The 23716-nt window shown below is 41.7% G+C and overlaps 1 protein-coding gene across 1 annotated transcript in view; it reads left to right on the plus strand.

Annotated features, from left to right (window-relative positions):
- The window catches only part of hipk3a (homeodomain interacting protein kinase 3a), a 33285-nt gene extending 9716 nt beyond the window's left edge, over positions 1 to 23569 (plus strand). Inside the window, exons 5-18 of the mRNA XM_085360133.1 lie at positions 7610 to 7733; positions 9639 to 9758; positions 10323 to 10409; positions 12974 to 13158; positions 13309 to 13471; positions 13822 to 13945; positions 14086 to 14180; positions 14377 to 14531; positions 14827 to 14988; positions 15077 to 15445; positions 15611 to 15772; positions 15897 to 16171; positions 18066 to 18214; positions 19308 to 23569. Of these exons, the coding sequence (XP_085216259.1) occupies positions 7610 to 7733; positions 9639 to 9758; positions 10323 to 10409; positions 12974 to 13158; positions 13309 to 13471; positions 13822 to 13945; positions 14086 to 14180; positions 14377 to 14531; positions 14827 to 14988; positions 15077 to 15445; positions 15611 to 15772; positions 15897 to 16171; positions 18066 to 18214; positions 19308 to 19838 (2701 nt within the window). The 3' untranslated portion in view covers positions 19839 to 23569. The remainder of the gene's footprint in view (positions 1 to 7609; positions 7734 to 9638; positions 9759 to 10322; positions 10410 to 12973; positions 13159 to 13308; positions 13472 to 13821; positions 13946 to 14085; positions 14181 to 14376; positions 14532 to 14826; positions 14989 to 15076; positions 15446 to 15610; positions 15773 to 15896; positions 16172 to 18065; positions 18215 to 19307) is intronic.
- The last annotated feature ends 147 nt before the right edge of the window (positions 23570 to 23716 follow it).

A 23716-nucleotide genomic window follows, 5' to 3' on the forward strand; every position in this document is an offset into this window, starting at 1 on the left:
ATATTATATTGGGCCGTTATTAGCAATGTTTGTGTAAATTTACGGTGAACTTCCTTTTGGATGCTGCTGCTAATTGCGTTGGTAATTAAACAAAAACTTATGACTCACTGGGTAATCTGTGGTTCAAGTGGTAGCATGTCCAGTAATTAAAGGTTGGGTTTTTTGATTCTCCTGTTTGCATGTTCAAAAGCCTGTAAAGGAATATGCATTCAAGTTGGATAGACTTTATAGGATCGGAAATTATATTCTTATAAAGATTATCACATCCATTTTACATAATTTGTGAGTGTGTACATTTTATTTTATCTTTCACTGTCGGCGTCAAAGGCGCAATATGTCAACATAGTTTGGGTTTATCTGGTAGTGAGCACCGTGCTTGAGTTGAGAGGGTGATGGTATGAACTTGAACTTTATTGATTTCCCCTAAGCCTTGCTCTGTAACTAGAAAGTTGTAGCTGAAACCTTTGTGCTCATCATGTGCTTATGTGATGTTGCCATAGTAGCATGACACAGCAGGGCCTGGTGAGGTGACTGTTCTGTGCTGTGGGGGTTGTTGACGTAAAACCACCTCCCACAGTGAAAATGGAGCATTGGGCTATGTGAATAATTCAGCTAAGCAGCTCAGGTAGAAGTAAAGACTGCTATCATCTTAACACAGTTGCAGATCGGGGCAGGGTGTGTAGCCTTCCTTAAGCTAGGTGTGATGTCTTTGCCACTGAAGTGATGTTTTACTTTGGCGCCTAGTGTCGTACATCTTGTACATGTAGATATTCAGATGTGTCTTTGTCGAGGTCTAATTTGACAGAGTCCTAGGCAGATCTTGAGCTTCTTTTCAAAATGCAGTACCCATATGTTGAGTTAAGTTGCTGCCTCACCCACGTTGGCACAGTTTTACAAAGTAGGGCTAGAAGATGACTTTTTTGTTGTTGTTGTTGGGTTTTTTTTATTTGCCGTTCTCTGTGGAAGTAAAACTGTGGAAATCAGTTGTAACCATGTTTGGTATCATGTTTCCTAACTGACATTTAGTCTGCAGGGAAACCTGCCAGTGAAGTCCATACCTGATTCCATGATACGTTTCTTGTACTTTGAGTGAATAATATATGATACTCACATTAAGTGTATGTATATGATAAAACATTAAATACATTCCCTGTCTCTTGTTTGCTGGTTCCTAATTTACCTGCACTTCTCTTTTTATATACTGACCCCTTTTTCACCTGTGTGCGCTTGTTTTTGTGTGTATGTGCTTATGTGTACACACATCTGCGTTAGGATTGTGTAGCATAGACTCAAAGTTGTATTAAGATATTTGAAGGAATTTTGTGATGATACTTCTGATTAGGGCTGCACGATTTTGCATAAAATGAGAATCACGATTTTTTTTGCTTAGAATTGAGATCACGATTCTCTCACGATTTTCTTTTCCAGTATAAATATTTATTGCACTTATTAACTGCACATCAACTTCGTAACAGTTGAGACTGAACATAAAAACAATAAATAAACATAAAAACAACAAATATCTCACGTTTTGTTGTTGCCGCAAAATGTTGTACTGCTTGAAATTCCGTCTCCACCATTGCTCGACACTGCGTGTATAGAGCAGGTAGTGCAACAATAAAAAAAATAGTTGCGGGACGGCACTGTGTAGCGTTTGTCTAGGGTGTTGATCATTTTCCTAAATCCCTCGTTTTGCACAGTGTTGATGGGAGCCATATCTTTGGTCAGGTGATAAGTGATAGCCTCCGTAATTTCTTTGTGCCTGCGGGAGTTCGACGTGTATAGGGAAGCGCTGTATAAGGTTCCCGTTATTGATGTTTGGGTGGTTGACCGGGACGGATTTTCTCCTGTCACTTTCTCGTCATCCCTGACGTGCTCTCCGTTGTTTTTTCCCTGCTAATTTTAGCATCGCACAGCTTCTGTATCACGTGGTATAAGGCTCCGCCCTTGTCATTTGTTGAGCAGGAAGAGTGAGCGCTTGTTTTCATGCAGATTACGTCCCGGATCAAAATGCGGTACAATCGTCGTCGTCTTTTTTTTAAATTTTTTTTATTTATTTATTTTTTTTGGTTGTTGTTGTTTTTTTTTTGTGTTTTTTTTTTTTAAATCGTTGTCATTTGGAAATGAGATCGCACATACGTATGAATCGAGATCGCGATTTTCTAACGATTAATCGTGCAGCCCTACTTCTGATGCTATAGAAATAAAAACAAACGTACTTAACTGACTTAGTTACTTAACAGTAACTAACTTAACTTTGTAGCTCTTATGCAGCCTGCTCAATATTGTCACATAATAAAACTGAACCTAAAAAATATTTTGTACCTGGGAATCTTGAGTTGGGATTTTTAACTAGCTGCTTAAAGCCCTGCCTTTGCCACCACATAACCAGTCATTTCCGTCCACCGTTTCCACTTCCTGTTATATGGACTGCCAACTCCAGCAATGCTTTAAGTGATTTCTTTACTTTTGGGTTTCGCATCACCAGGTGCCAGCATCTCTAGTCTTCGTTGAAACTAATTTGTTGTGTCTTCCTTTAGCAGTAACGGCTTTCTTGCATATTTTGCAACGTACTGTGCTTTGTTAGAGGTTGTCTAAGTAGCTGCCTTTTTCAGTATTAAATCATCGTTTTGACATGCCTGGGCTTATCACATTCTGTGGATACTAGGGAATGTAAACACACGGCATCTCTATAACACTGATTTCGTGATATGTCAGTTTTTTATCACGTAAAATTGTACACCTGTATTGTATTATATGATATGATAGTACACACACCTAATCTGCGTAGCTGTGTGTCTGTGTGGCAAGCTTATTGATTTTTCTGGGGACTCCAGATGGATTATTTATGCTACTGTGTGGTGAAGCAGCTGTTTGTACAAAAATCTGAAACTGGTGTGTCCAGAGCTACACTTAAACACAATTAAACTGTTACACTATATTTCTAATAAGCTAATAAGATCAGTTTTGTTGTTATGGCTATTGATATTATTATAAACACTGGCTACTGTGTTAGTGTGAATGTTATAATAATCAGCCGCATACAAATGCAGTTTGTGTAGATAATAAACAAAATGTAAGTGAAAATTATTGTGGTGTTTAAATGCTAATGAAGTAAAACAATGATAGTGGTTACATTCTACAAAGCAGTGAAATGTAATCATGTGAACAGGTGAATAAATGTCAGGTAGCTGCCATTGAGACGATATTCAATATATCTGAGGCTGATCTGGATGACTAAATAATATAATTGTCATTTTATTTGTTAGTTGTTCCTCCTTACTAATCCTGTAATGTAGTCTGCCATAAAGTCACCACACCTTTACCATGGCTGATGATATCTGCTTATGTCGAGTACCAGTCAGTCATGTCAACTTATTTGGCTGCAGTTTTGCAGTTTAAAAAACTCCTACAAAATACAAATAAAAACTTGGTGTAGCTAAAGTGAAATGCCTCAAAGCTGCTGTCACTTTGCTCATTTGCTTATTTTACACTGCATTAGCTTTCCCTCTAGCAACCTCTGTGCTGCTGACATTTGGTGTAGTACACAGTGTACTGGATTGGCCACAGATCACCTCATTGTCAGTTTTGTTTGAGCCAACTTTTTTTAGTCCAAGATCTGACCAGCGTCGGGTAATTTCCTCCCCACCAATCCACACATTTGTGCAGAAATTGTGTACATATTGTCACTAGGTAGGATAAAGCAACTGTGTGAGTAGTATGGCCTTAAGTGTGCGTGTGCATGTATCACAAATATGGCCTCGTAGATGCTTGATGGAAGGAGGAAGTAGCAAAAATCTGTTAGCATGTGTTAGTTGTTGTCACAAATGAATGACAGGCATGCATCCATGTTTGTAAAGGTGTGGCCTGAGAACTCATTGAGTCGCCTTCATATTACTTACAAGTTTGTTTGTTTGGGTTTTTTATTTTATTTTTTTACAAATTAGAAGCAAAGATCAGTTAGTCTTAAGGAATTGTTACAAACATTTTGAAAATGCAACAGAAAGCAAAGACATGCTTCAAATGTTGCTGCTCTGGTTGACGTGTTTCCTGCAACATGAAATGCTGCCGTTGTTTGATATGTAATCATGATGAATCAGCTCTGCTTGCAGTTTGTTCAAGCACAGGGTTCACGTGTCCTGTACCAAGTCCCATCACATCAACATCAATTAAACACGTGTCCAGAGAGAGTGAGTGTGTGTGTGTGTGTGTCCATAGTTATTTCTGTTCTCTGAACACCGCAGCAGTGTGTTGCCATACTGTATGCACTGTTTATTCGTGTCGTAGCTGCTGCTTTCTAGTGAGACTAGTTAGTTCTGGAACCTGGTTTGCCTGCCAAACACCTGTGGGTGTGGGTGTGTGCGTGTGTGTGCGGGAGTGTCAGCTGTGTGTTGTGTGATGAGCTTTTATAGATCTGGAAGGCTGCCGCTATTGCTCTGGGGGGCAACAACAACACATGCATGTGCACATACACACTCCTCTCTTCAGGTTTATTTTTGTGTGTCTCCATCTCTCCCTTGACCATATGCATGTGGACTGTTTATTTTTGCTATAGGCCTGTAATGCACAGCTGAACTGAGTTTTTGCTTGTGTAGTTGGTGGAGAATAGCATCTTGTATCTTCCTTAGATAAAGTGACAAAATGAGTGGTCTTAATACTGACTAAAATTTAAGTGCAGTTGAAGCTTACCAACATGGGCTGTACTGTCTAAACTAGAGAGAGTGACTCTTCCGTTTCAAAATGTCAGCCTCGAGGAATCACTTTCAGGTGTAGTGGAGTCTTTCCCATTTACCATACCATTTGAGCATCAACACTTGGGTAGTTTATAATTACTGTAAATCATTACTACTGACTCTAGATTTAATAGCAGCTAAGAATAGACACAGTCACCGAAGACTTTTCAGTTACTTACTGGTACCTTTACAGATGCCCTTTTACCTTCAGGACTGCCTTGATTTTGTTTTTTTTGTTTTTGTTTTGTTTTTTGTGGCATGGTTTGAACAAGCTGTTGTTGGTGACGATTTGTCTGTTGCACATTTATAATGAGAACCTCCTGTTCCGCCACATCCCAAAGGTGCTCTATTGGATTGAGATCTGGTGACTGTGGATGGCATTAGAGTACAGTGAACTCATTGTTATGTTCAAGAAACCAATTTGAACTGTGTGACGTGGCATATTATCCTGCTGGAAGTAGCCATCAGAAGATGGTTATGTTGTTGACATAGTTTCCAACAATACCCAAGTAGACATTTACACATTTGCACATGCTCAGTTGGTACTAAAGGGCCCAAAGTGTGCTAAGAAAATAACCTTCACAGCATTACACCACCACTGGACTGACCTGTTGATACAAAGCAGGATGGCACCACACTCTCATGTTGCTTGTGCAGATGTTGCAGCAAAAATTACGATTTCAGGAGACAAAGCAATGTTTTTGGTGAGTTCATACAAATTGTAGCCCATCTGATTCAACATTTTCACAAGTGATTATTTAAGTTACTGTTGTCCTCCTATCAGCATGAAACCGTCTGGAAGTTTTTCTCTGTTGATTAATAACAAAGCATTTTTCTGGGTCCTTCTCAGACCATTCTCTGTAAAGCTTAGAGATGGCTGTGTTGGGGGAAATCCCAGTAGACCAGCTGTGGGACACTGCTACGTTCAGTGTCACTAAACTCTGCTTTCTTCCCCTTTCTGGTGCTCAGTTTAAACTTGACTGTGTGTACGTGTCCAAATGCATTGAGTTGCTGCCGTGTGATCTGTTCTTGACTTTAAGGAAACAGCAGAAGCACATGGGTGTGATGACAGTTAAAACAAGAACCACTGTTTCCTCTTCCTACATCAGAATAATACACTGGTTGTAATCTCCAGCAGCATTGTCTTATTTTATGACTGCAGTTTCTCAACAAGGGACATTATGTATCTATTTTTATTTGTTGTTTTAATAAGTATGAATCATTTTTTAATTCATTATTTTAGTAAAGATTTTAAAAGTATTTTATTAGCCTTTCTGTTTGTTTGAAAAATGGTTGGTTTTTGGTTTGTCAGATAAAATCAACCACTTCAAGCATGTTTAGAACAAGGAAACCCACAATCACCGTCTTATTCCCTGCTACAGGACTGTTCTGTAAATGTTTGAGGCCATCTACCCCAAGGCTCTTTTTGGTGTTGCGTAACTGAACTTCTTCCTCCTGAATGAGCAATGGGAAATGGCAAAGTGTAATTTCCTGCAAGCCAAGGAGGGCAGAAAGCCTGGGCTCTGTAAAAATGAACTTGACATATGCGTTTGTGTGTCTACACACAAGCAGACACTCTCACAGACATGTACACACAGTGCGATGACTGATGGCCCCATTTATCACCCAGTAATGCGGTGACATTATCGTCCTGCGTCCAGTTGTTGCTTGGCAACAGTCATTTTCCCTGTGGTCGTCACAGCAGTGGTTGCTGTTTGCAGCAGTGTTTCTCAGCTGCTGTGTCCAGGCCTGATAGAGCATTGTTTTCATCCACCAGCTCAAGAAACTACTGCAAGATTACGAGACCCAGTAAATTGCGCAAGTGGCAAAGTCCATTCTTTGAAAGAGATTTAGTTCTTTTGTTGCCGGAATGAATGCATGTCATATGGATGTAGTATTTGGTTTAAGTTCTTAGAATATCCTGCTGACAACATGGTAATTGGTTCCTTTTTGACAGTCATATGCTAGGCAGCATGGTGGTATTCATAATGTTCCTTATGTATAATACAGAAAGATTCATTGTTGAAACAAAGTTTTTAACCATGTCTTAGTTAAACATGCCAGGGAAAATCGGTGCTTGCTTGGAAGTGGGGGGGTTCGCTGTAAAAAGAAGTTTTCTTCCCACGCACAATGCTAATGGACGCTAATGTTTTTGTCACTTTTTATGGAATCAAACTCAAAGTAAGCTCAGTACTTCCACTCTTTAAACGCTGCACGCTCATACTCCCTCCCGCACTTGATATATGATCCATTGTTGATCTGCACACAGCTGTTGTCACGAACGTCGCACTTGCTAACGTCACTGTCATGAGACATTCTCGCAAAAAATCACGGTTTTAGTTTTAGTTACTGCCCATCTCTGGTCATCAATGATGCTAAAAATGGGTACCAGCCATAAGAGATCTTTTTGCTGAAATACCAGAAAATTGTTCCAAACAAATAACAATTATGCGCCAAGTTCTTACAATAATCTGTTTTTCTTGAATGGTTTTCATGGTTCTGTCTTCCCACATTGCCACAACGGTCTTAGTTTCAGAAAAGTTCATTGTGTTCTAAATGTAACGGTTAATTATGCAACTAAACAGACAAGTCCAGAAGTGCAAGTTTCTCATCCACTAGTCCCTGGGCTGTCTTTAATGCCCTGGGTGTATGCTTGGTGTCTGCTGAGCTGTTTTACCTTTTTGTTCTCATAAACATTCCTGTTCAACCTCTTTTGAGCTCCATCCAACAAAAGCTGCAGCGGTCCCAGCCTTTCCACTCTTGTCAATCAATACTTATTTTGTTGTTCTCTGGGTTGTGTCAGTATGACCTGTTTGTGATTATACTTGGTGAACAACTCCCAGGCGTAACCTTTTCTTTCTCTTTTCTCTCTGCAGGGCTCCAGAGATTATTTTGGGCCTGCCATTTTGTGAGGCCATAGACATGTGGTCGCTGGGATGTGTGATAGCTGAGCTCTTCTTGGGTTGGCCTCTCTACCCTGGAGCGCTGGAGTACGACCAGGTGACTTTCCCCTCCCGCACACACGCACACAAACGCGCGCACACACATGCACACTCTCAAGGACAGAAAGCCTGAAGAGGGAGACCTTTCATAAATGAAGGCGGAATAAGGTGGAGAAAATAAAATTAAACCTCATTTTTGCAGAAAATAAATTTAGTGTGTATAATTCATTCTTGGCTGTGTTTTCCCAGGAGCCTAACGATAGTATTTTTATTACACAGTTAAACCTTCATTTGTTGTTGCTTCCCAATCTCTCTCCTGCTTTATGACTGTGGTCCAACAAATCCTTGATGAAGTCCACCTAATACTAATCTGGACTAAGTGAATCAGGAAATTGTTCCTGGCAGTGTGTGATTATCTTCCCACAGGGTTGGGCGATCTAAACTATACAACAGGGACCCTAAACGGAGTCCCCCGGCAAGGGAGAGGGAGCATGGGAACAGGCCCATAACACATTCACAGACTAGTGCAGGATTATCCTGCATTTGACCATAGTCAACTCATCGAGGTCCAGAATGAAGGCCGTCATGGGTTTAGAAATTTGAAGGGAAAAAAGTGGGACACCGTTGTGTGTTTTGACATGAATTTCAAACATCAAATAATCAAACGTAGTTGTTTTTTTGTTTTGTTTTTTTTAAAGAATCGATTGCTTGGTTGCCAAACCAAGCAATCGATTCTTTAAAATCGTCCCTGCTTTATTGTGTGTTTCTCAGTGTTTTTGGAGGTCCTTGTTCCTCTATAAGAAGCTAATGCTTTGAACTGTCATCAGTCAGAGAGTAGCTGATAGTCATCCGCTGAGCTTTGACAGCTCTGTATCACAAGGCCATGCCAGGACACACACTCACGCGTGCACATCGAGTCCCGAAAAGCATGCTGTCCTATGCCAAGGCTCACTGCAGTTCCACTCTACACAGCAAAATGTATTTATAAACATAAGCCTGATGGTAGACAAGTGCGCACACTCACACGTGCACACATAACACACACTTGTGCACACATAGACAGTGTGGTTGGCGTTCAGTGCACCATCAGCAGGTTCTCAGTCCAGTGCTCTCTGGCAAGTCGGTGTATTTGTTCTAGGCCGTAGACATGACATGTACACACATACACACTGTAAAATTGTTACTGTAGGATTTGTGTTTTTCATGGAATTTCTGGAGTATCGTAGTATTTAAGATGTTTAATCAAGCCTGGGGGGTCAGCTCAACCAATCTTGGTAAAAGACATCCTACATCTGGGCACGATGGTTTACTTTTGTGTTATCACACTGCGAAGGTAATCCCACCTTCAGTGGCATTTTAAAATGTCTCACAAATTAGTAAAATTAAGCATGGGCTGATAAATAGAAATGGATTTTCATGCTCATTAAATAAACATCAGATAGAGGCCTACACATCCCAATAAAAACATTGTGAAATTACATGATTCAGCTGTGTTAAACTTTGTGATTTCTTGCAGTCAACTACAAAAAGTTTGGACTTGTTAGTTAGAGGGGGAAAGGGTAAAAGGTGGCCATCCTTTCTTACACATGGACTGAGAACATATGAATCTGTCACTTAACATTTGAGCCTTTGATTACATTTTGTGGGTGAAGATTGTTATTAATAAAATGGTTTCTCCAACATGCACTATGGGATACATGTTGGAGAAAGTGTTTCAGTCTACCTTATGTTCTTTTTAAAGAATAGTCATATACATATTTACACAAGCAGACTGCATCAGCTGATTTAAACTAATATAGAAACTGGGTAAAATTCATTACATTCGTGATGCTCATGTTGGTGTGGTTTTATGCAGTGATTATGTAAGTTGTTGTGACTGATTGTGACTTTCCTGTTATTTTCTTCCTCTTCCTTCCTCTGCCTCTTCCTCACTGCGTCCTGTCTGCTTTCTTTCACCGCTCAGATCCGGTACATCTCTCAGACTCAAGGCCTGCCTCCCGAGCAGCTGCTCAACAAGGGGACCAAGACCTCTCGTTTCTTCTCCAAAGAATCAGATTCTCCCTATGCATCGTGGAGACTAAAAGTATGTGCATTCAGATCCTACAAAAATAGACACATATATGACACAAACACAATGTCTGCCTCTTCCTGCCAACTACACATCATTAAAAGTCAGTAATTGTTTATTAAAATTTTAGAAAAAAGTCAAGTGAAAGATCCTTGCAGTCATGGAAAAATAAGAAGTGGCAGTACATTCCCAATAGGAAACAGCTGCATGATCTTTTCCAAACAGAACAAAGCCGGCAAACCCGGAGGAAAGCCGAAGGAAATGTGAAACTGTGTTTAGACTACCTGCTGAGCTGACTTTAAATACAGTTTAAATGAATGTAAGCCGAGTGTTTATCTGTACGTGTACTTTCCAGCAAAACTCAGTTGGAACAAGTTGCGCGTCCAGATTTGCATGCTGACGTGTATAGTTTGCTCTCCCTGCTATGTAATACTCTAACCTTTCATCCCTCATCTCTGAAACAAATCCAGTAATAATTTCCAAAACACAGAGATGCAAACCCCTGCTTATACAAAAGTCTTAACATATTACATTTATGTGTCTGAAATATTTATCTTCATGTTCCTGTTCATCCTCCAGACAACAGAGGAGCATGAGAAAGAGACAGGACTTAAATCCAAAGAGGCCAGAAAGTACATCTTCAGCTGTCTGGATGACATAGCCCATGTGAGTCTTTATAAACCAAATCACTTGCATCAAATCAAACCACACCAGACTAGGGATGGGTACCGGTGTCCGGTGCCATGATGGCACCGGTTCTGACATAAACGGTAGTAACCAGACCGAAAAGCAGCGCACATTTCGGTGCTTTATTTCGGTGCTTTTTTTTCCTGAGCTGTGATACACTTTAGATTCTAGCCAATCATTTTACGTTTCCGAGGATAGTAGGCGGGGCCAGGTACGTACGTTCTGTTAGAGCAGAGCTACAGATTAAAAATGCCCAAGGCGAAGCGGTCAAAAGTCTGGCTGTACTTCATAGCAAAATATGCAAACTCAGCAGCAACAAGTGCTTTAAGCTGATACTGTGATACTGTCAAAGGAGGTAACACCTCGAATCCGATGAAACACCTGGCGACGCATAGCGTTTTTTTTAAAAGCCCAGAAATGCGCCGTATTTGATAGCTTGCTGCGAGACCTCACACCGAGCACATCTACTGCGGGTGGGTTGCCTGTTATGTAGAGCTGGGCGATATGAGATTTTTTCATATCACGATATGTTTTTTTTCATTTCAGGCGATAACGATATCTATCACGATATAAGCCAAATAACTATATTTGTAAGATTTAAATGTGCCGTTGCTCACAAGTAAAATGTGAAATAATCAGCAGCTTGTTTTTATTTAAATATTTATTTCCCATAATAAGTTCAACAGGGTAGATGTACTTAAGGAACATGAGACTTTTTCAGATAAATAAAGGCAAATATTGCAAACTACACAAAAGGCAGCCGCTAAAGCGTTTAAGTTTCAAAATAGAACAAACGAAACAGACTAAATTGTCAATTCCACTTAGAAACAAAATATTAATTCTAAAAATAAATCTTAGTTTGTTTTACAGAAGAACAGACAAAACTGACTAACTTTTGTCAATATCAAATAAACTGAGAACTAAAAGGAAATTCTCAATCTCTCCTTGTTGTATAGCTTAGCTTTTCAAACAGTTTTAACAGTTACTTTAGTCTGACAAAAGCCGAATGACGAATTAGCGCTTCCAGTCAGAGACCGAGGCTACGTCCACACGTACACGGGTATTTTTGAAAACGGAGATTTTCCGTTTTCGTTTTAAAAAATAATCCCGTCCACACATAAAGGCAGAAATGAAGGAAAACGCTGCTATGAACATGCCAAAGCAGCAGGTGGCGCTAGATTCCTAACCGTGCAGAAATATTGGCCAATCAGAAGTCTAGAAGCCTCGGTGGGAAAAAGTAAACAAAGCTGGGGCATAGAAGCAGAACCGAGTCGTATGTGTGGAGGGACAGTAACTGTGTGTATATGTAAGCATTTAAACACTGCAGAGAGTAGAATTAACAGTATTGTAGAAATTCATTTCACCGAAACAATAACGTGGTGCACAGTGTGACGCATGCACCAGTTTATTGTATTTCCAGACTTGCTTTCGGCACAATTTACAGTGCACGCTACTCTGTTTTTTGTCAGACTTGAAATAGCCGAAATACCTTCACACTACGGAACTTCTATGGCTCTTCCGTTCGACAATCTCTCCGGCATTGGAACCATCATCTGTTTTCTCTTCGGTCACGCTCGGTTGATTTTTCTAGTCGGCACACTCATTTCCTCCATTACGAGCTGGCTCCATTACCCGCTGGCTGCTTCCCAAACAAACACACGTGCGGCTTGGCACTTGTGCTGTACGTAACAAGTCACGCGACGTGACGCTGCGGCTGTGATTGGTTCGGCTCTGCGCTACTTAATTTGGATTGGCTGACCTTTTTTTCTTTTTTTTTTTTTTTTGAGGACAAGAGCGGCGAGGTCTATCGCGATAGCTTAATTTCTCTATCGAGTAAAAGTTATATCGCGATACATATCGTTATCGTTCTATCGCCCAGCTCTACTGTTATGCAACATCCCCCAAAAACACGAAGAGGAGAGTCCTGGCCCCTAGCCCTGCCAGTGTAGCAGAAATGATGAGGATGATGGTGGCAGCAGCCGTTCTTCTCTGCGTGAGTAGCTAATTTACGTTGAGTAGGCTAACCACGTTATTACATTAATGCATGTAAGGTGAACTAGCAAACACCGTCGTAGCTACATGCGGCTGTCTTCTTGTTTGATGGCAGATACTCCCTTCACCCTGGCTAAAAAGGCTAAAATGACCAAAGAAAAAGTGGAAAACAGTTAAACATGAGAGGTTTAGGACAAAGTTTGTGTTTTTTCCATTGTTTAAGCACTGCTTCCAGCCAAGAGTGATACCATATATGCCCCATAGCTGCAGAAAAGGCTAACATTGTTATATTTTTACAAAAAACAGCTGAACATGAGAGGTTTTTGGACCAATTTTGTGTTCTCCATTCTTTAAGCACCGGTTTGAGCACCGTTTGAGCACCGGCACCGTTTCAAAAGTACCGATTTGGCACCGGTATCGGATAAAACCTAAACGATACCCATCCCTACACCAGACACAAATAAAACACCTTACAATACAATACAAGTCTTACCTTCACAAAATATATATTTAAACCTAAGTTTGTGGCTGTGACTTGCTCTGTCAATTAGGTGAACTTGGTGCTGAGTCCTGATAACGCTGACATGCAAGCAGAGAAGGCAGACAGGCGGGAGTTTGTGTCTCTGCTTAAGAGCATGCTTTTGGTCGATGCCGAAGACAGGACTGTTCCCACCAGTGTCCTCAGTCACCCCTTCCTCACTATGACTCATCTTCTGGACTACCCTCACAGCAACCAGTAAGACTACGACAGCTCACAAGATGTGTTGATTTTCACATTCCTGTGTGCTTCCTTTCTCCTGTCTAACTTAGAGCACACTGGCATGGTAAAAATACAGTATGTACTCGTGAACCACAAACGTACAGCTTCCCTTGTCACCCTTACCAGTGTGCAGTCATCTTTCCGCATCATGGACATGTGCCACACTCGGTCCAGCAATGCAGTTTTTGACGCTCTCAACCAGAACACCATTCATTTCTCAAGGCCACCTCTAGCTCCCATTGCCTCCTCTGGCCTCCTGGGCTACAGCAACATACCAATCCACACTCAGGTGAGAATGTGCTAGGAATAGGTTTAGTCTGTCATTCAGCACAGCAAGTGCATAAATGCCTCTAAACATGTACAATTAATTAACATATTGTTTCTGTTGGCATATTCTTTAATGTTGACCTGAAGTTGCTGTAATGCATCACTGTAGTAAACTGGATTAAATATTTCTGTCACATTGACTTCACTGGCACCGCTGTCGTTATCTTCTTTTCATGGCTAACCTTTGTTGTGTCTCTTTGTCACCGCTCCTTTTCATTTCCTCTCTTCTCCTCTACCTTCTCACCTGATTTCTGTCTATCACTCACTGCTCTCTGCTCTGCCGTTGCCTCTGTGTACACGTACCTGAAGCAGGCTATCACCCAGTCGGCTCCATCAGTGTTGCATCCGGGGATAGCTCTGACAACCGGAAATGGTCAGTTTGGGTGCAGTGACTCATTCCCACCTGCCCTCCTTCTTTGTCCTCCAACCATGCAAGGTATATCGACTGTTCATAGCTTCTTTTGGCAGTTACACAACATTCATTTTATATTTTCTAAGAAGTAACTTTACCCAAATGGCATAAAATTTAGTTATTGTGTAACAGTTTAATTTAATTAAAATTTTCTGTTTTTTAAGGCAACCTTAATCAGCCAGCAGGTTATTCTGTCCCCATGGCAACTCAGGCACCTCCTATACAACCCTTACCTGTGAGGCCTGGTGTAATAGCTCAGGTAAGCTCTGTACATGCAACAATAAGTTGAACTGTTAAAGAAGCAGTGGCAGACACACCCTGAGTAACTCTCAGCTCCCGTCGCCCTACTGCTGATGCGTCACTGAGTAGAAGTTCCTCAAAAACCACTTCTGACGCCAATGGAGATCAAAAGAAGATTACATAACATCTATGATTTGACTCCTTTGTCCCTGTAGCAGGCCTGGTCTAACCGGGGGCAGCAGCTCCTTGTCCCAGCAGCCTGGCAGCAGATGACTCCAGTAGGGCCTCCTCCCTCTCACCCACCACCACCACCACCATCCTCCCTAACCAAGGACACCACAGCTGGACCTCAGCGAATCAGCGACTGGGGGTGAGTCACAAAGACTTAAAGTCTGGGGAAAGTCCCTGCTTGCAAGACTTGCACTGGTCAACATTTTTCTGTCAAATTCTTTATTGGCATGTGTGCAAAAATGATAAGATTCATTTTGGGAATTACCAAATTATGTGCAAAGCAGGGTTGAAATATCATTACTGGAGTTCTTGTCATGAGTTGTAACTGTTTTTCTTATCATGTCACAGCATGTTTTCTATTCTCTTTATGCTTTTACCCGAAATATGGAGCTTCATGTTTCTCTTTCACCCTTTACTCTTAAAATCTGTAACAGGAAAGTGCGTCCACACAACAGCCACTATAACGCAGTGATCAAACAACCTCTTCTGACTAATCAGATGCCAGCGCTCTCGGCCCATCAGCCGATCAACATTGGCATAGCTCACGTTGTGTGGCCACAGCCAACCAATAAAAGGAATAGGCGCAGTCACAACAGGTTGGCTTCTGCTCCTTGTGCACGTCTTTGGATTTTAGATTCTCTGTCACTGATATATTAAACATTTATGAAATAATTCTGTTTAAAGGAACCTGTCTCACTCCAGCAACGTCCACATCACTGGATGTCGGACCCCCAAAATGGCTGATGCTGTTGAACAGGCAGTGGCAGGAAGGGAGCAGCCTCAAAGGGAGGTGCCTTTAGTGGAAACCAGGCAACCAGAAGTTCAAAACACAGATGAGGACGATGATGATGCAGAGGAGGAAGTGAGCTGCTTCAAAGAGGTGGCGACGAACGCTAATAGAGAGTCGGACTTGCTCAGGCAGCGAGATGTAGCGGTTCTGATGGCCGGCACTGACGGGAGCCCCACGCCCAGCGTTATCAGCATCCACAGTGATCTGACAGATGCAGAGGATGAGGGTGGGGAGGAACAACCACTGAGGTGCCGTCTGAATGAGTGAGTATAATCAGGAAAATTAACTCGTTCAAGCTCACCCTGCTTATGAGGGAAAACATGTCAGCTTCACGTACAACATTCTGTGAAAGTCCCTGCATTATACAAGAGACTACCTCTAAATTCGGCTGTTTCAGACTAAAAAAAAATCTAAAAACGTCTCCTCAGGTGCAAAGAGAAGTGTGTGTGTGAGGCTTGCGGAAACACCAGTTTGTCTATGGAGAGAGTGTGCTCACTGAGCAGCCCCGACAGCAGCCTCAGCACCAGTTCGTTTGCCTCCAACTCTCTTCAGTCCAGCCCTTCAGTCTCACCATGCAAGAGAGCCAACAGGTAGCAGTTTACATCCTTCAGTAACTAAAAAAAAAGTTGCTCAACAGAAAAACACTGAAAACACTTTTAAGTAGCGGTTGCTTGAATCTTCTTTATGTTTGTTTGTCCCTCCCCTCCCGTTCAGCATGTCTGAGGATGATGGTCACGAGAGCGGCTGTGACACAGTGGAAGGCTCCCCCTCATCCGACACGTCGACTTCCCCTCGCGGCAACAGTTCCTATCGTTACCTTGACAACAGTAACCACAACAACCACCCGTCTTTGGCTGCCATAGTAGCGCCACTACCTTCGCCTACTGTGCAGGGCAGGAGCCCACGTGGCATCAGGACAATGGTAGTTCCACCAATGAGAGTGCAGAATAACAACACTCAGGGGATAGAGGAGCGTGTCCAGAGAAACGGTCAGTGAAATCTGATTCTTCAATGCAAAGTTTGTCTATGTGTATAATTATAATCTGAGGTTGTTTTTGTTTTATTGTATCTTTTTGTTTGCTTTTTGTTACACGTACAGAGAGCTTTGCGCTGTTTTTGTTTTTCTTTAAAAAGTGTATAAAAGTGGAGTTTTTAAACAACCCACCTGAAATAGTGGTGGGGGTGGTCATGTTTTTGGCCCAGTTGTGTGGTCTGTCACCTGTGCTTTGGTGGTGTTTGCTTTACAGGTCATTTGGAAGCAGTAGGGGCTTACCGCCCCCTAGTGGGTCATAGAGGCTTTAACAGGTGATCAAGAGACAACAGCAGAAGACTTTCTTCTAGTCTAAGGCTACGTTCACACTGCAGGTCTTAATGCTCAATTCCGATTTTTTGATCAAATCCGATTTTTTTGTCTGCTCGTTCACACTACAAATAAAATGCGACAGCAAACGCTCTCTAGTGTGAACGCTCAAAGCGGCCCGCATGCGCAAAAGAAGATGTCATACACAACGCGCTCTGTTTAGACCCAGAGCAACAGTATTGTTTGACTGATGGCCCTTAATATAAAGACTTCGGTCTTCACGTTTCCCAATTTTTGCTTTAAGTTATTTTGTTATTTACATAATAATGTAAATAACCTAATAATGATCCTTATTGCCGTTTAAGAGAGGAGCGGTGCTTCAAAGGATAGCTGTAGATTTCTGTCAGAATCTGCAGATTATACAGTACAAATAAAATGTTTACGTTGTCTTCCCAACAGTTTCACTGACATCTACACTGGATGGCCAGGAAGCGTTCGCGATGTCTTCTCGGGCGCTTCTCTGGCGCTGATAATTGGCTTCAGTCTTGTGTCGGTGACGTAAAAGGCGGATTTAATGCGACTTGACCGTTCAAACAGCAGTCGCTTTCTAAAACATCGGATATGTATCGGATTCAGTACCACATACGAAAGTGACCCAGATCGGATTTGAAAATATCGGATTTGCGCCGTTCACACTGTCATAGCATGATCGGATATGGGTCGCATAGGGTCAAAAAATCGGATTTGATGCGCTTTCGCCTGCAGTGTGAACGTAGCCTAAGACCTCAAAAGATGCATCCATTGTAGGCAATGCTAACATTGCCTCTGTTATGGCTTTCCCTCCGTTTGAGTTGAAACGTTCCTCAAAAGTTTTTCTTCTTTAAATCTGCATAGTCTTCCATCAGTGATCCACATTGTATTACAGTAGTTTCTAAAGGTTTACATAAAGACAGGACAGGATACTCTGTTGGATCCTACGTACGGAGGGGGAAAGGAGGATGCATTTGGTTTGGTACTGGACCAGAGCTTGAGTTTTTGCCGTTGGTTCTTGCTGTGCAGCAAAAGTTATCCTAAGACACTGACATGAGATCAGTTTCTATACCCAGAATATAATTTGGTATTATAAATGTGTTAATTGTGCAGTGAGTTTAAAACTGATACAGATCAGAGTCTGAGGATCAACTTTGCTCAGATGCCATTTTCTGAGTGTCCATTTTCCCCTTTGCCTGATTTTATGGATTTTCTTATCTGTTTAATGGTTCTGTGTTGTATGTGAAGATTCCCAGCTGTTTACATATATTCAGGAGTAAGGCTTTTTTTTTTTTTTTTTTTTTTTTAACATTTTGAGTCATGACAGGTTAAAATATGTCATGTTAACTTAAATTAGTAATGGTCACATTTTGAGATGCCAAAAGTTTCATGTTCTTTAAACAGAGTAAACCTACTGTCACTCTGGTGTGCATTCTTGTTTGAAGTCATTGTGGTTGTTGCTGTTACTTTTTAGTCACACAGACTAAACCTGGAGTCTATTTTTGGTTTTGTATATGCTTTTGTTTGAATAATGTGTCTTCTGTCTCTTCCAGTCTTAGATTCCTGGTCCCGGTCCAAAGGGCGATGCAGCTTCGTAGGACAACAGAGCACTCCCTCCTCCATCCCCCTCCTCCCATCTGCCCCCCTGCTGTCCCGACAGCAAAAGGTGACTGGGCAGCAGCACCCTCTGGGCTTTGGACAGGTCAGTTTGTGTCCTTTCTCTTGTTAATATATAGGCCGTTAACAGGTTTGAACTAAGGTTTGCTTCTACTTAGAGGAGATCATTCCAGGAGGACTCTGTGTTTCCCACACTCTGTATGTGGTACTGTGTGTTTGTCTATGAGGCTGACTGTAACAACAGTGAACAGCTGGAAGGGAAAACCAGGGATCAGGACTAACTTGTAAGAAGCCAGTGAACTTTCAAAGTAATAGTGAGGCAGATTTTAATCGACTACTAAGTCAATTGTAAATTTCATTTTTCTTCCCGATTGGAATTGAGTGCATGTTACAAAGTTAAACAACCCACCCCAAGGATTAATGGCATATACTGATTCTGATATTGTCAGCTTGTGCAGTCAGCTGTATGTTTATACTCAAGAATCTGTCTTTTATGCTGCCACTGTTTACCAGGAAACTGCTGTTTCTGAGTGGCGGTAACATAATCTGCATCTCTGAAGCTTGCGCGCGTGTGTGTGTGTGTGTGTGTGTGTGGTCGCGTACTGGCAAAAACTTGAAAGTTTCTGCTTTCAGCCAAGAAATGGTTCACAGCATAGATTACATGGAAAGACAATGTGCAGTTTATACACTTTGTCTGCGATGGATTACTTACAGAGGTGCTGAAAGTTTTTGTTTCCCTTTTCTGAGCTCTTCTAATCTCTGTTCATGAAATGACTTAACCAGTGGCTTAGGACCAGCAAAAAAAACTTGTTGAGCCAGTTGACTGGCTGCTGGTGCGTTCAGGCCAGTAATGGTTTCCAACATGTCCAGATATCACCCAGAGTTCACCTGTGAATCAAAAAGCTAAATCAGTAATCTCTAATATTGTTTTTTGTTGCTGCCAGTTGAAAGTAAAACAAGAGTTTGTTGTTTTTTTTTTTTTAGTGGAGTGGAAAACTCAGCAGCGTTAGGCTGTGTATCTATGAGCTCATGTTCACAGCAACAGACACGAGTAATGTCAGTGTTCTGGTCTTACTCTGAGAGAGAAGAGCATGCGCATATATCAGAGGTCTCAGACTGCTCCTGTGTGAGTTGCGCCTGGTGTTAAATGAGTCTTCTTTGTCTGTCCTCTCCCTCAGGTGCAGCCGTACGCTTCAAACCAGAGCAGCAAAGAATGGAACGGCAACTATGGGCCTCTGCGGCCGCACGCCTACATTCCCCCTACTGTCCACACGCACACCTTCAGCCCCACACACACCTCAGCCGCCCCCCACACTCTGCTGTCCTACCCTCCCAGCGGCCCACTCACCACCGCCCACCATCCCCACCCCATCCTGCCTTCTCGCCCACCTCCTCCCCCTCTCCTCCAGCATGGCTACGGTCTTTCCCACCCCCAAGGAGGCGCTATAGTTCACCAGGTGACCCTGAGCATCAGCGCCCACCCTCACCACCCTGGACACCCCGCTCCCCACCCTCACAGGCTCCTCCCTTCCCCAACCATCCACCCGCACCACCAGCCTGGATACGCCGCCCACCCCCACCAGTTCAAGCCTCCCTTCCCTCCTCCACCGCCCCCTCCTCACCCTTACATGGCCTCCCCAGCCGCCTACACAGGCTTCCCTCTGAGCCCCACCAAGCTCAGCCACCACCCCCAGTTCTCTTATATCTGAGGAGCAGGGCGGGGCCACAGCAGTACCTTCTGGTCAGGAAGGGCCACGGGAAGTGGACAGGGGCATCAACCTGGGCCGGGAGAGCTAGCAGCAGAGCACAAAATGGACGCATGTAATGATGAAGATGAGCAAGAAGAAGATGGGAAGATGGAAAACAACGTATCATAGCGGACAGAGTAAGAAAAAAAGTAACAATGCCGAAGATGACGTTAAAGTTCGGAGGACAAAGAAATTCCCAGCCTGTAATCCCGATTCATTGATTATGTTTTGATTGTCGGAGCATCTTGAGCTCTGAAAGACTCTCCGTGAAATCGACTAACAGAAGTAATAATAGATTAGAACCGCAAAGCTTTAAAGAGAGCGCAACGGGAGTGAATGAATTCATATGACAATAAGGAAATTTTAATTAAGAATGTGTCCTTTGCATGTTACCTCCCATCAGTGGTTGTTTTTCAGAGAGTATGATCTAATTCACGGCTGGAAATCAGTAGTTGTTGCTGTCAGGCGGCCCAGCCTCTCTCCCCCTTTATCCTTATTGCCTTGTAGCATGTACAAGCCGGTCAGATTGTGTTTGTTAAGCCATCCCAGTGTGTATCGACGACCGCTGATAGCCCCCCACCCCCTCTTTGTTTCGGGCAGACTGTACTGCTGCCCTCTCTTAGTGCCTTAAAACGAGTGTCTCTGACGTTACTTCAGGAGCTTATACAGTAGATTGTACATTTAAATAGTCTTGCAGCACTTAACCTACAGAGTTTAAATAAGATGGGCTTATTGGATACATATGAGGTTAATCCTTGTTTTCATGTTATAATATTGGCAAACGTTGGACTTGGGTGTGCTTTCTAAGTCAGAGTATGGATTTCTTTTAGCTAGAGGCTGCACACATAGGGCTTTGACTGAATGAGCTTTTTATGTACATAAAGAGTGATTTGATATTTTGATAATCGTTTTCTATTCACTATAATACTTAATTCACAACAGTATTGTCACTGTTTACTGTAACTGCAATACAATCTAGATAGACTCTGGGTTGCTGTGTTTTTATTATTTGGCATTTAGGCTAGACTTGCATTAATGCATTTTACGTTCTAGATTTTGGGAGTGGCATAGACTTTAAAAAAACATGAATTTTTATGTTTTTACCTTAAACTGCTTTTCAGTGTTTGAAATAACCTATCAACTTACAGTATCAGTGCTGGGCTATCGAGTATTAGAGTTATAATCGTTTGAAATTATTCATGTGAGGCAAACCTTTTTTTTTTTTTTTTTTTTTTTTTTTTGGTCCATGTATTGAAGCCTGTTGTCAGTTTTGATACATTCCTTCAGGGTGGATGCATAGCCTTGATTTGTGTGTTTCTAGTGTTTTTCGACTTTCTTTTCCCCCCACCGTGTAGTAGAGCTGTGTCTTTACCCGTCATATCAGCTGGTATTTTACTCCAATCAGCACCAAAGACTGTCTGTTTTTAATAATTACTGAAGCATGGTCGACGATATTTCTCTCTTTTTCACTTCCAGCATACTTGTTGCGGTTGTCAACATTGGAATATATTGTGAGATCTCTATTTTGAGTGTTTTGGTTGAGGTTTTATTATTATTATTATTATTATTATTTTCTGAGCTGTGTTTGGCAAATTGTTTTTTGGAATGTATTAGATAATAAGCTGCTATGTACTGATTATCTGCCACTTCGTAGCTGTGAATTTCGAGGATTAATCTCATTCTAGCCTGCATTCTCGTTCCTATATTGTAGTTCTGACAGCTAGATACAATAGAAGTGGGGTTTATTTTGATCCTAGAGTATATTGAATGCTACTCTATATGATAGTGCCTCTGTATATTGGCTTTGTTGTTTTGAAGTGATTGTAAACTGCTGTAATGGAAGTTATGAGTTTTCCTTTTCTTCCCCCCCCCCCCCCCCCTTTTTTTTTTTTTTTTAAATTCAGTGCTTTTTGGTGTGTGTGTGTGTGTGTGTGTGTGTGTGTTTTGTGCGTATGTATTTAGCATCAGTATTTCAAACGTAGGCTGGATTCACTCTTTGATTCTGTGTGCTGTTGACGTATTATCGTTTTCTTCTTATTTGCGTTATCGGACTGTATTCGCAATTCTTCGTACTGTACAACTAGTGCCTTTCTTCATACAAGTGGCTGAGAGATGATGTCTCGCATCAATATCAAAGCAGTCACGCGTTAAGACTAGTTTTCTTTCTAACGGGATCAGATCCTGTTTTCACAAAAAAAGAAGAAGAAAAAAATCCAAAGTTTGTTTGTTAGACCGACATGACGTCTAAAAACAATCCCTCTTTTCACAGAATCCTAAGAAGGTTCAAGTCAGGGAATGTTTCATCGTGCTCACCGTACTTGTGCAGTACTCCAGAACATAGGGCCTGAACATACACAAATGCAAAGCTTTACTCTCAAACAGTGAATGTATTTGTGGAACTCGACATCTGTTTGTGGTTTTCAAATGTTGTTGCGTTTCTGTTGGCTGCACAGCTTCTTTTTTTTTTTTTCTTGCTTTTTTTTGTGATTGGGATGTTGATATGCAGCTATTACCATAGGCAGACATCATGTGTTTCAGTCAGGGGCTCCTTCAAAAGGCTTTATCTATCAATTAATATTCAAAGGTTTAGCTCCAAAGTTATCCCACCCTGATCTGCTTATTGTATTACATCATATGGGTTTTTGCTATGTTGCTTAATTAATGGGTGTATCCTGTTTGGTTTTTTTGTCTACTATTCTACCGCGTTGATGAATTTTAAGTGATGCGCGATGGTGCGCAGTTTGGCTTGGAGTGCAACTGCACCGTAACATGTACTCCACTCCAAGGAAAATCAGTTTTTAAATCCTGCGGCGTGCAGCCCCTGTGTGTATTCTTTGTCAGCCACGCACAGGTGATGAGATGTACCAAATTCAGCAACATCGCACGCCACAACCCCCCCCTCTCCATTTGAGGTTAACAATCTCAAAGGCACTAGAGGGGTTGCACAGCCCAGGATCCAAAAGCACTTGGTGCTCAGCATCCTCGAGCAGGCCTGAGGACTGCTCGGACACCAATAAAACACAAGGGGAAAGCTGAAATTTCTGTGACAGAGTTCCTCCTATAGGCATTGTAACTAACGAGTCCCTCTTATAAAAAACAAAACCAAAAAAGCAATAATCCAAAAATGGCTCCACTCTTAACACTAAAATTTGGACCCCCAGGCCTGCCGTTATTGGCGCTATATCAAAGCTACCAAACATCCTCTCAATGTCTCATATGGACTGAAAAATAAGCAGTGTGAACACATGAATTTTTGTATGGCACCTATGAAATTATCGGGTAAACATTTGTTGTACTTGGACACAATTATGTAGACATGCTTGCTAAATTGAATCTGTTACTGTTCTAAATGTGTAGATTTGTGTGGCTTTGATTTTTCATTTTGGTTTTATTTTTTATCTTAAATGCTACACTTGTGTGACATGTAGCAACTGCACTGTGCAATATACATCAATTTGAGGACTGGGGAAATGATAATTGTTTGGTTGTAATTATGTGTGTCTTACCAGTTTGCAGTCGTTTTCCTGCCCCTCGCCCCTCCTCTAGTTCTCAGTGAGTTTCAGTGTGACCAAGCCGTATATACTTTGTCACAAAAAGCGGGTTCCTTCTTGGTGACTCTTATTGGTGAGTGTCAAATTATGAAATGATGGTGTACCATGTCAAGATTCACTTGGAATTAAAAAAAGATCTTTTGCTTCAGTCTGTGTCTGCCTCTGATTGTACACTGATGATTCGTGAAAGTTTATTTAAAGGGATTAAAACACGAAATGTGTTTGTTGGGATCATATTAAAGTGGACCCATTGTGTTCATTTCTAGTTCCATATTTTTATCCCTGAAC

Source organism: Diplotaxodon limnothrissa, linkage group LG7, assembly GCF_057381915.1.
Source record: "Diplotaxodon limnothrissa isolate DT_005_m linkage group LG7, D_limnothrissa_male_GT1.1, whole genome shotgun sequence".
Lineage (NCBI taxonomy): Eukaryota > Metazoa > Chordata > Actinopteri > Cichliformes > Cichlidae > Diplotaxodon > Diplotaxodon limnothrissa.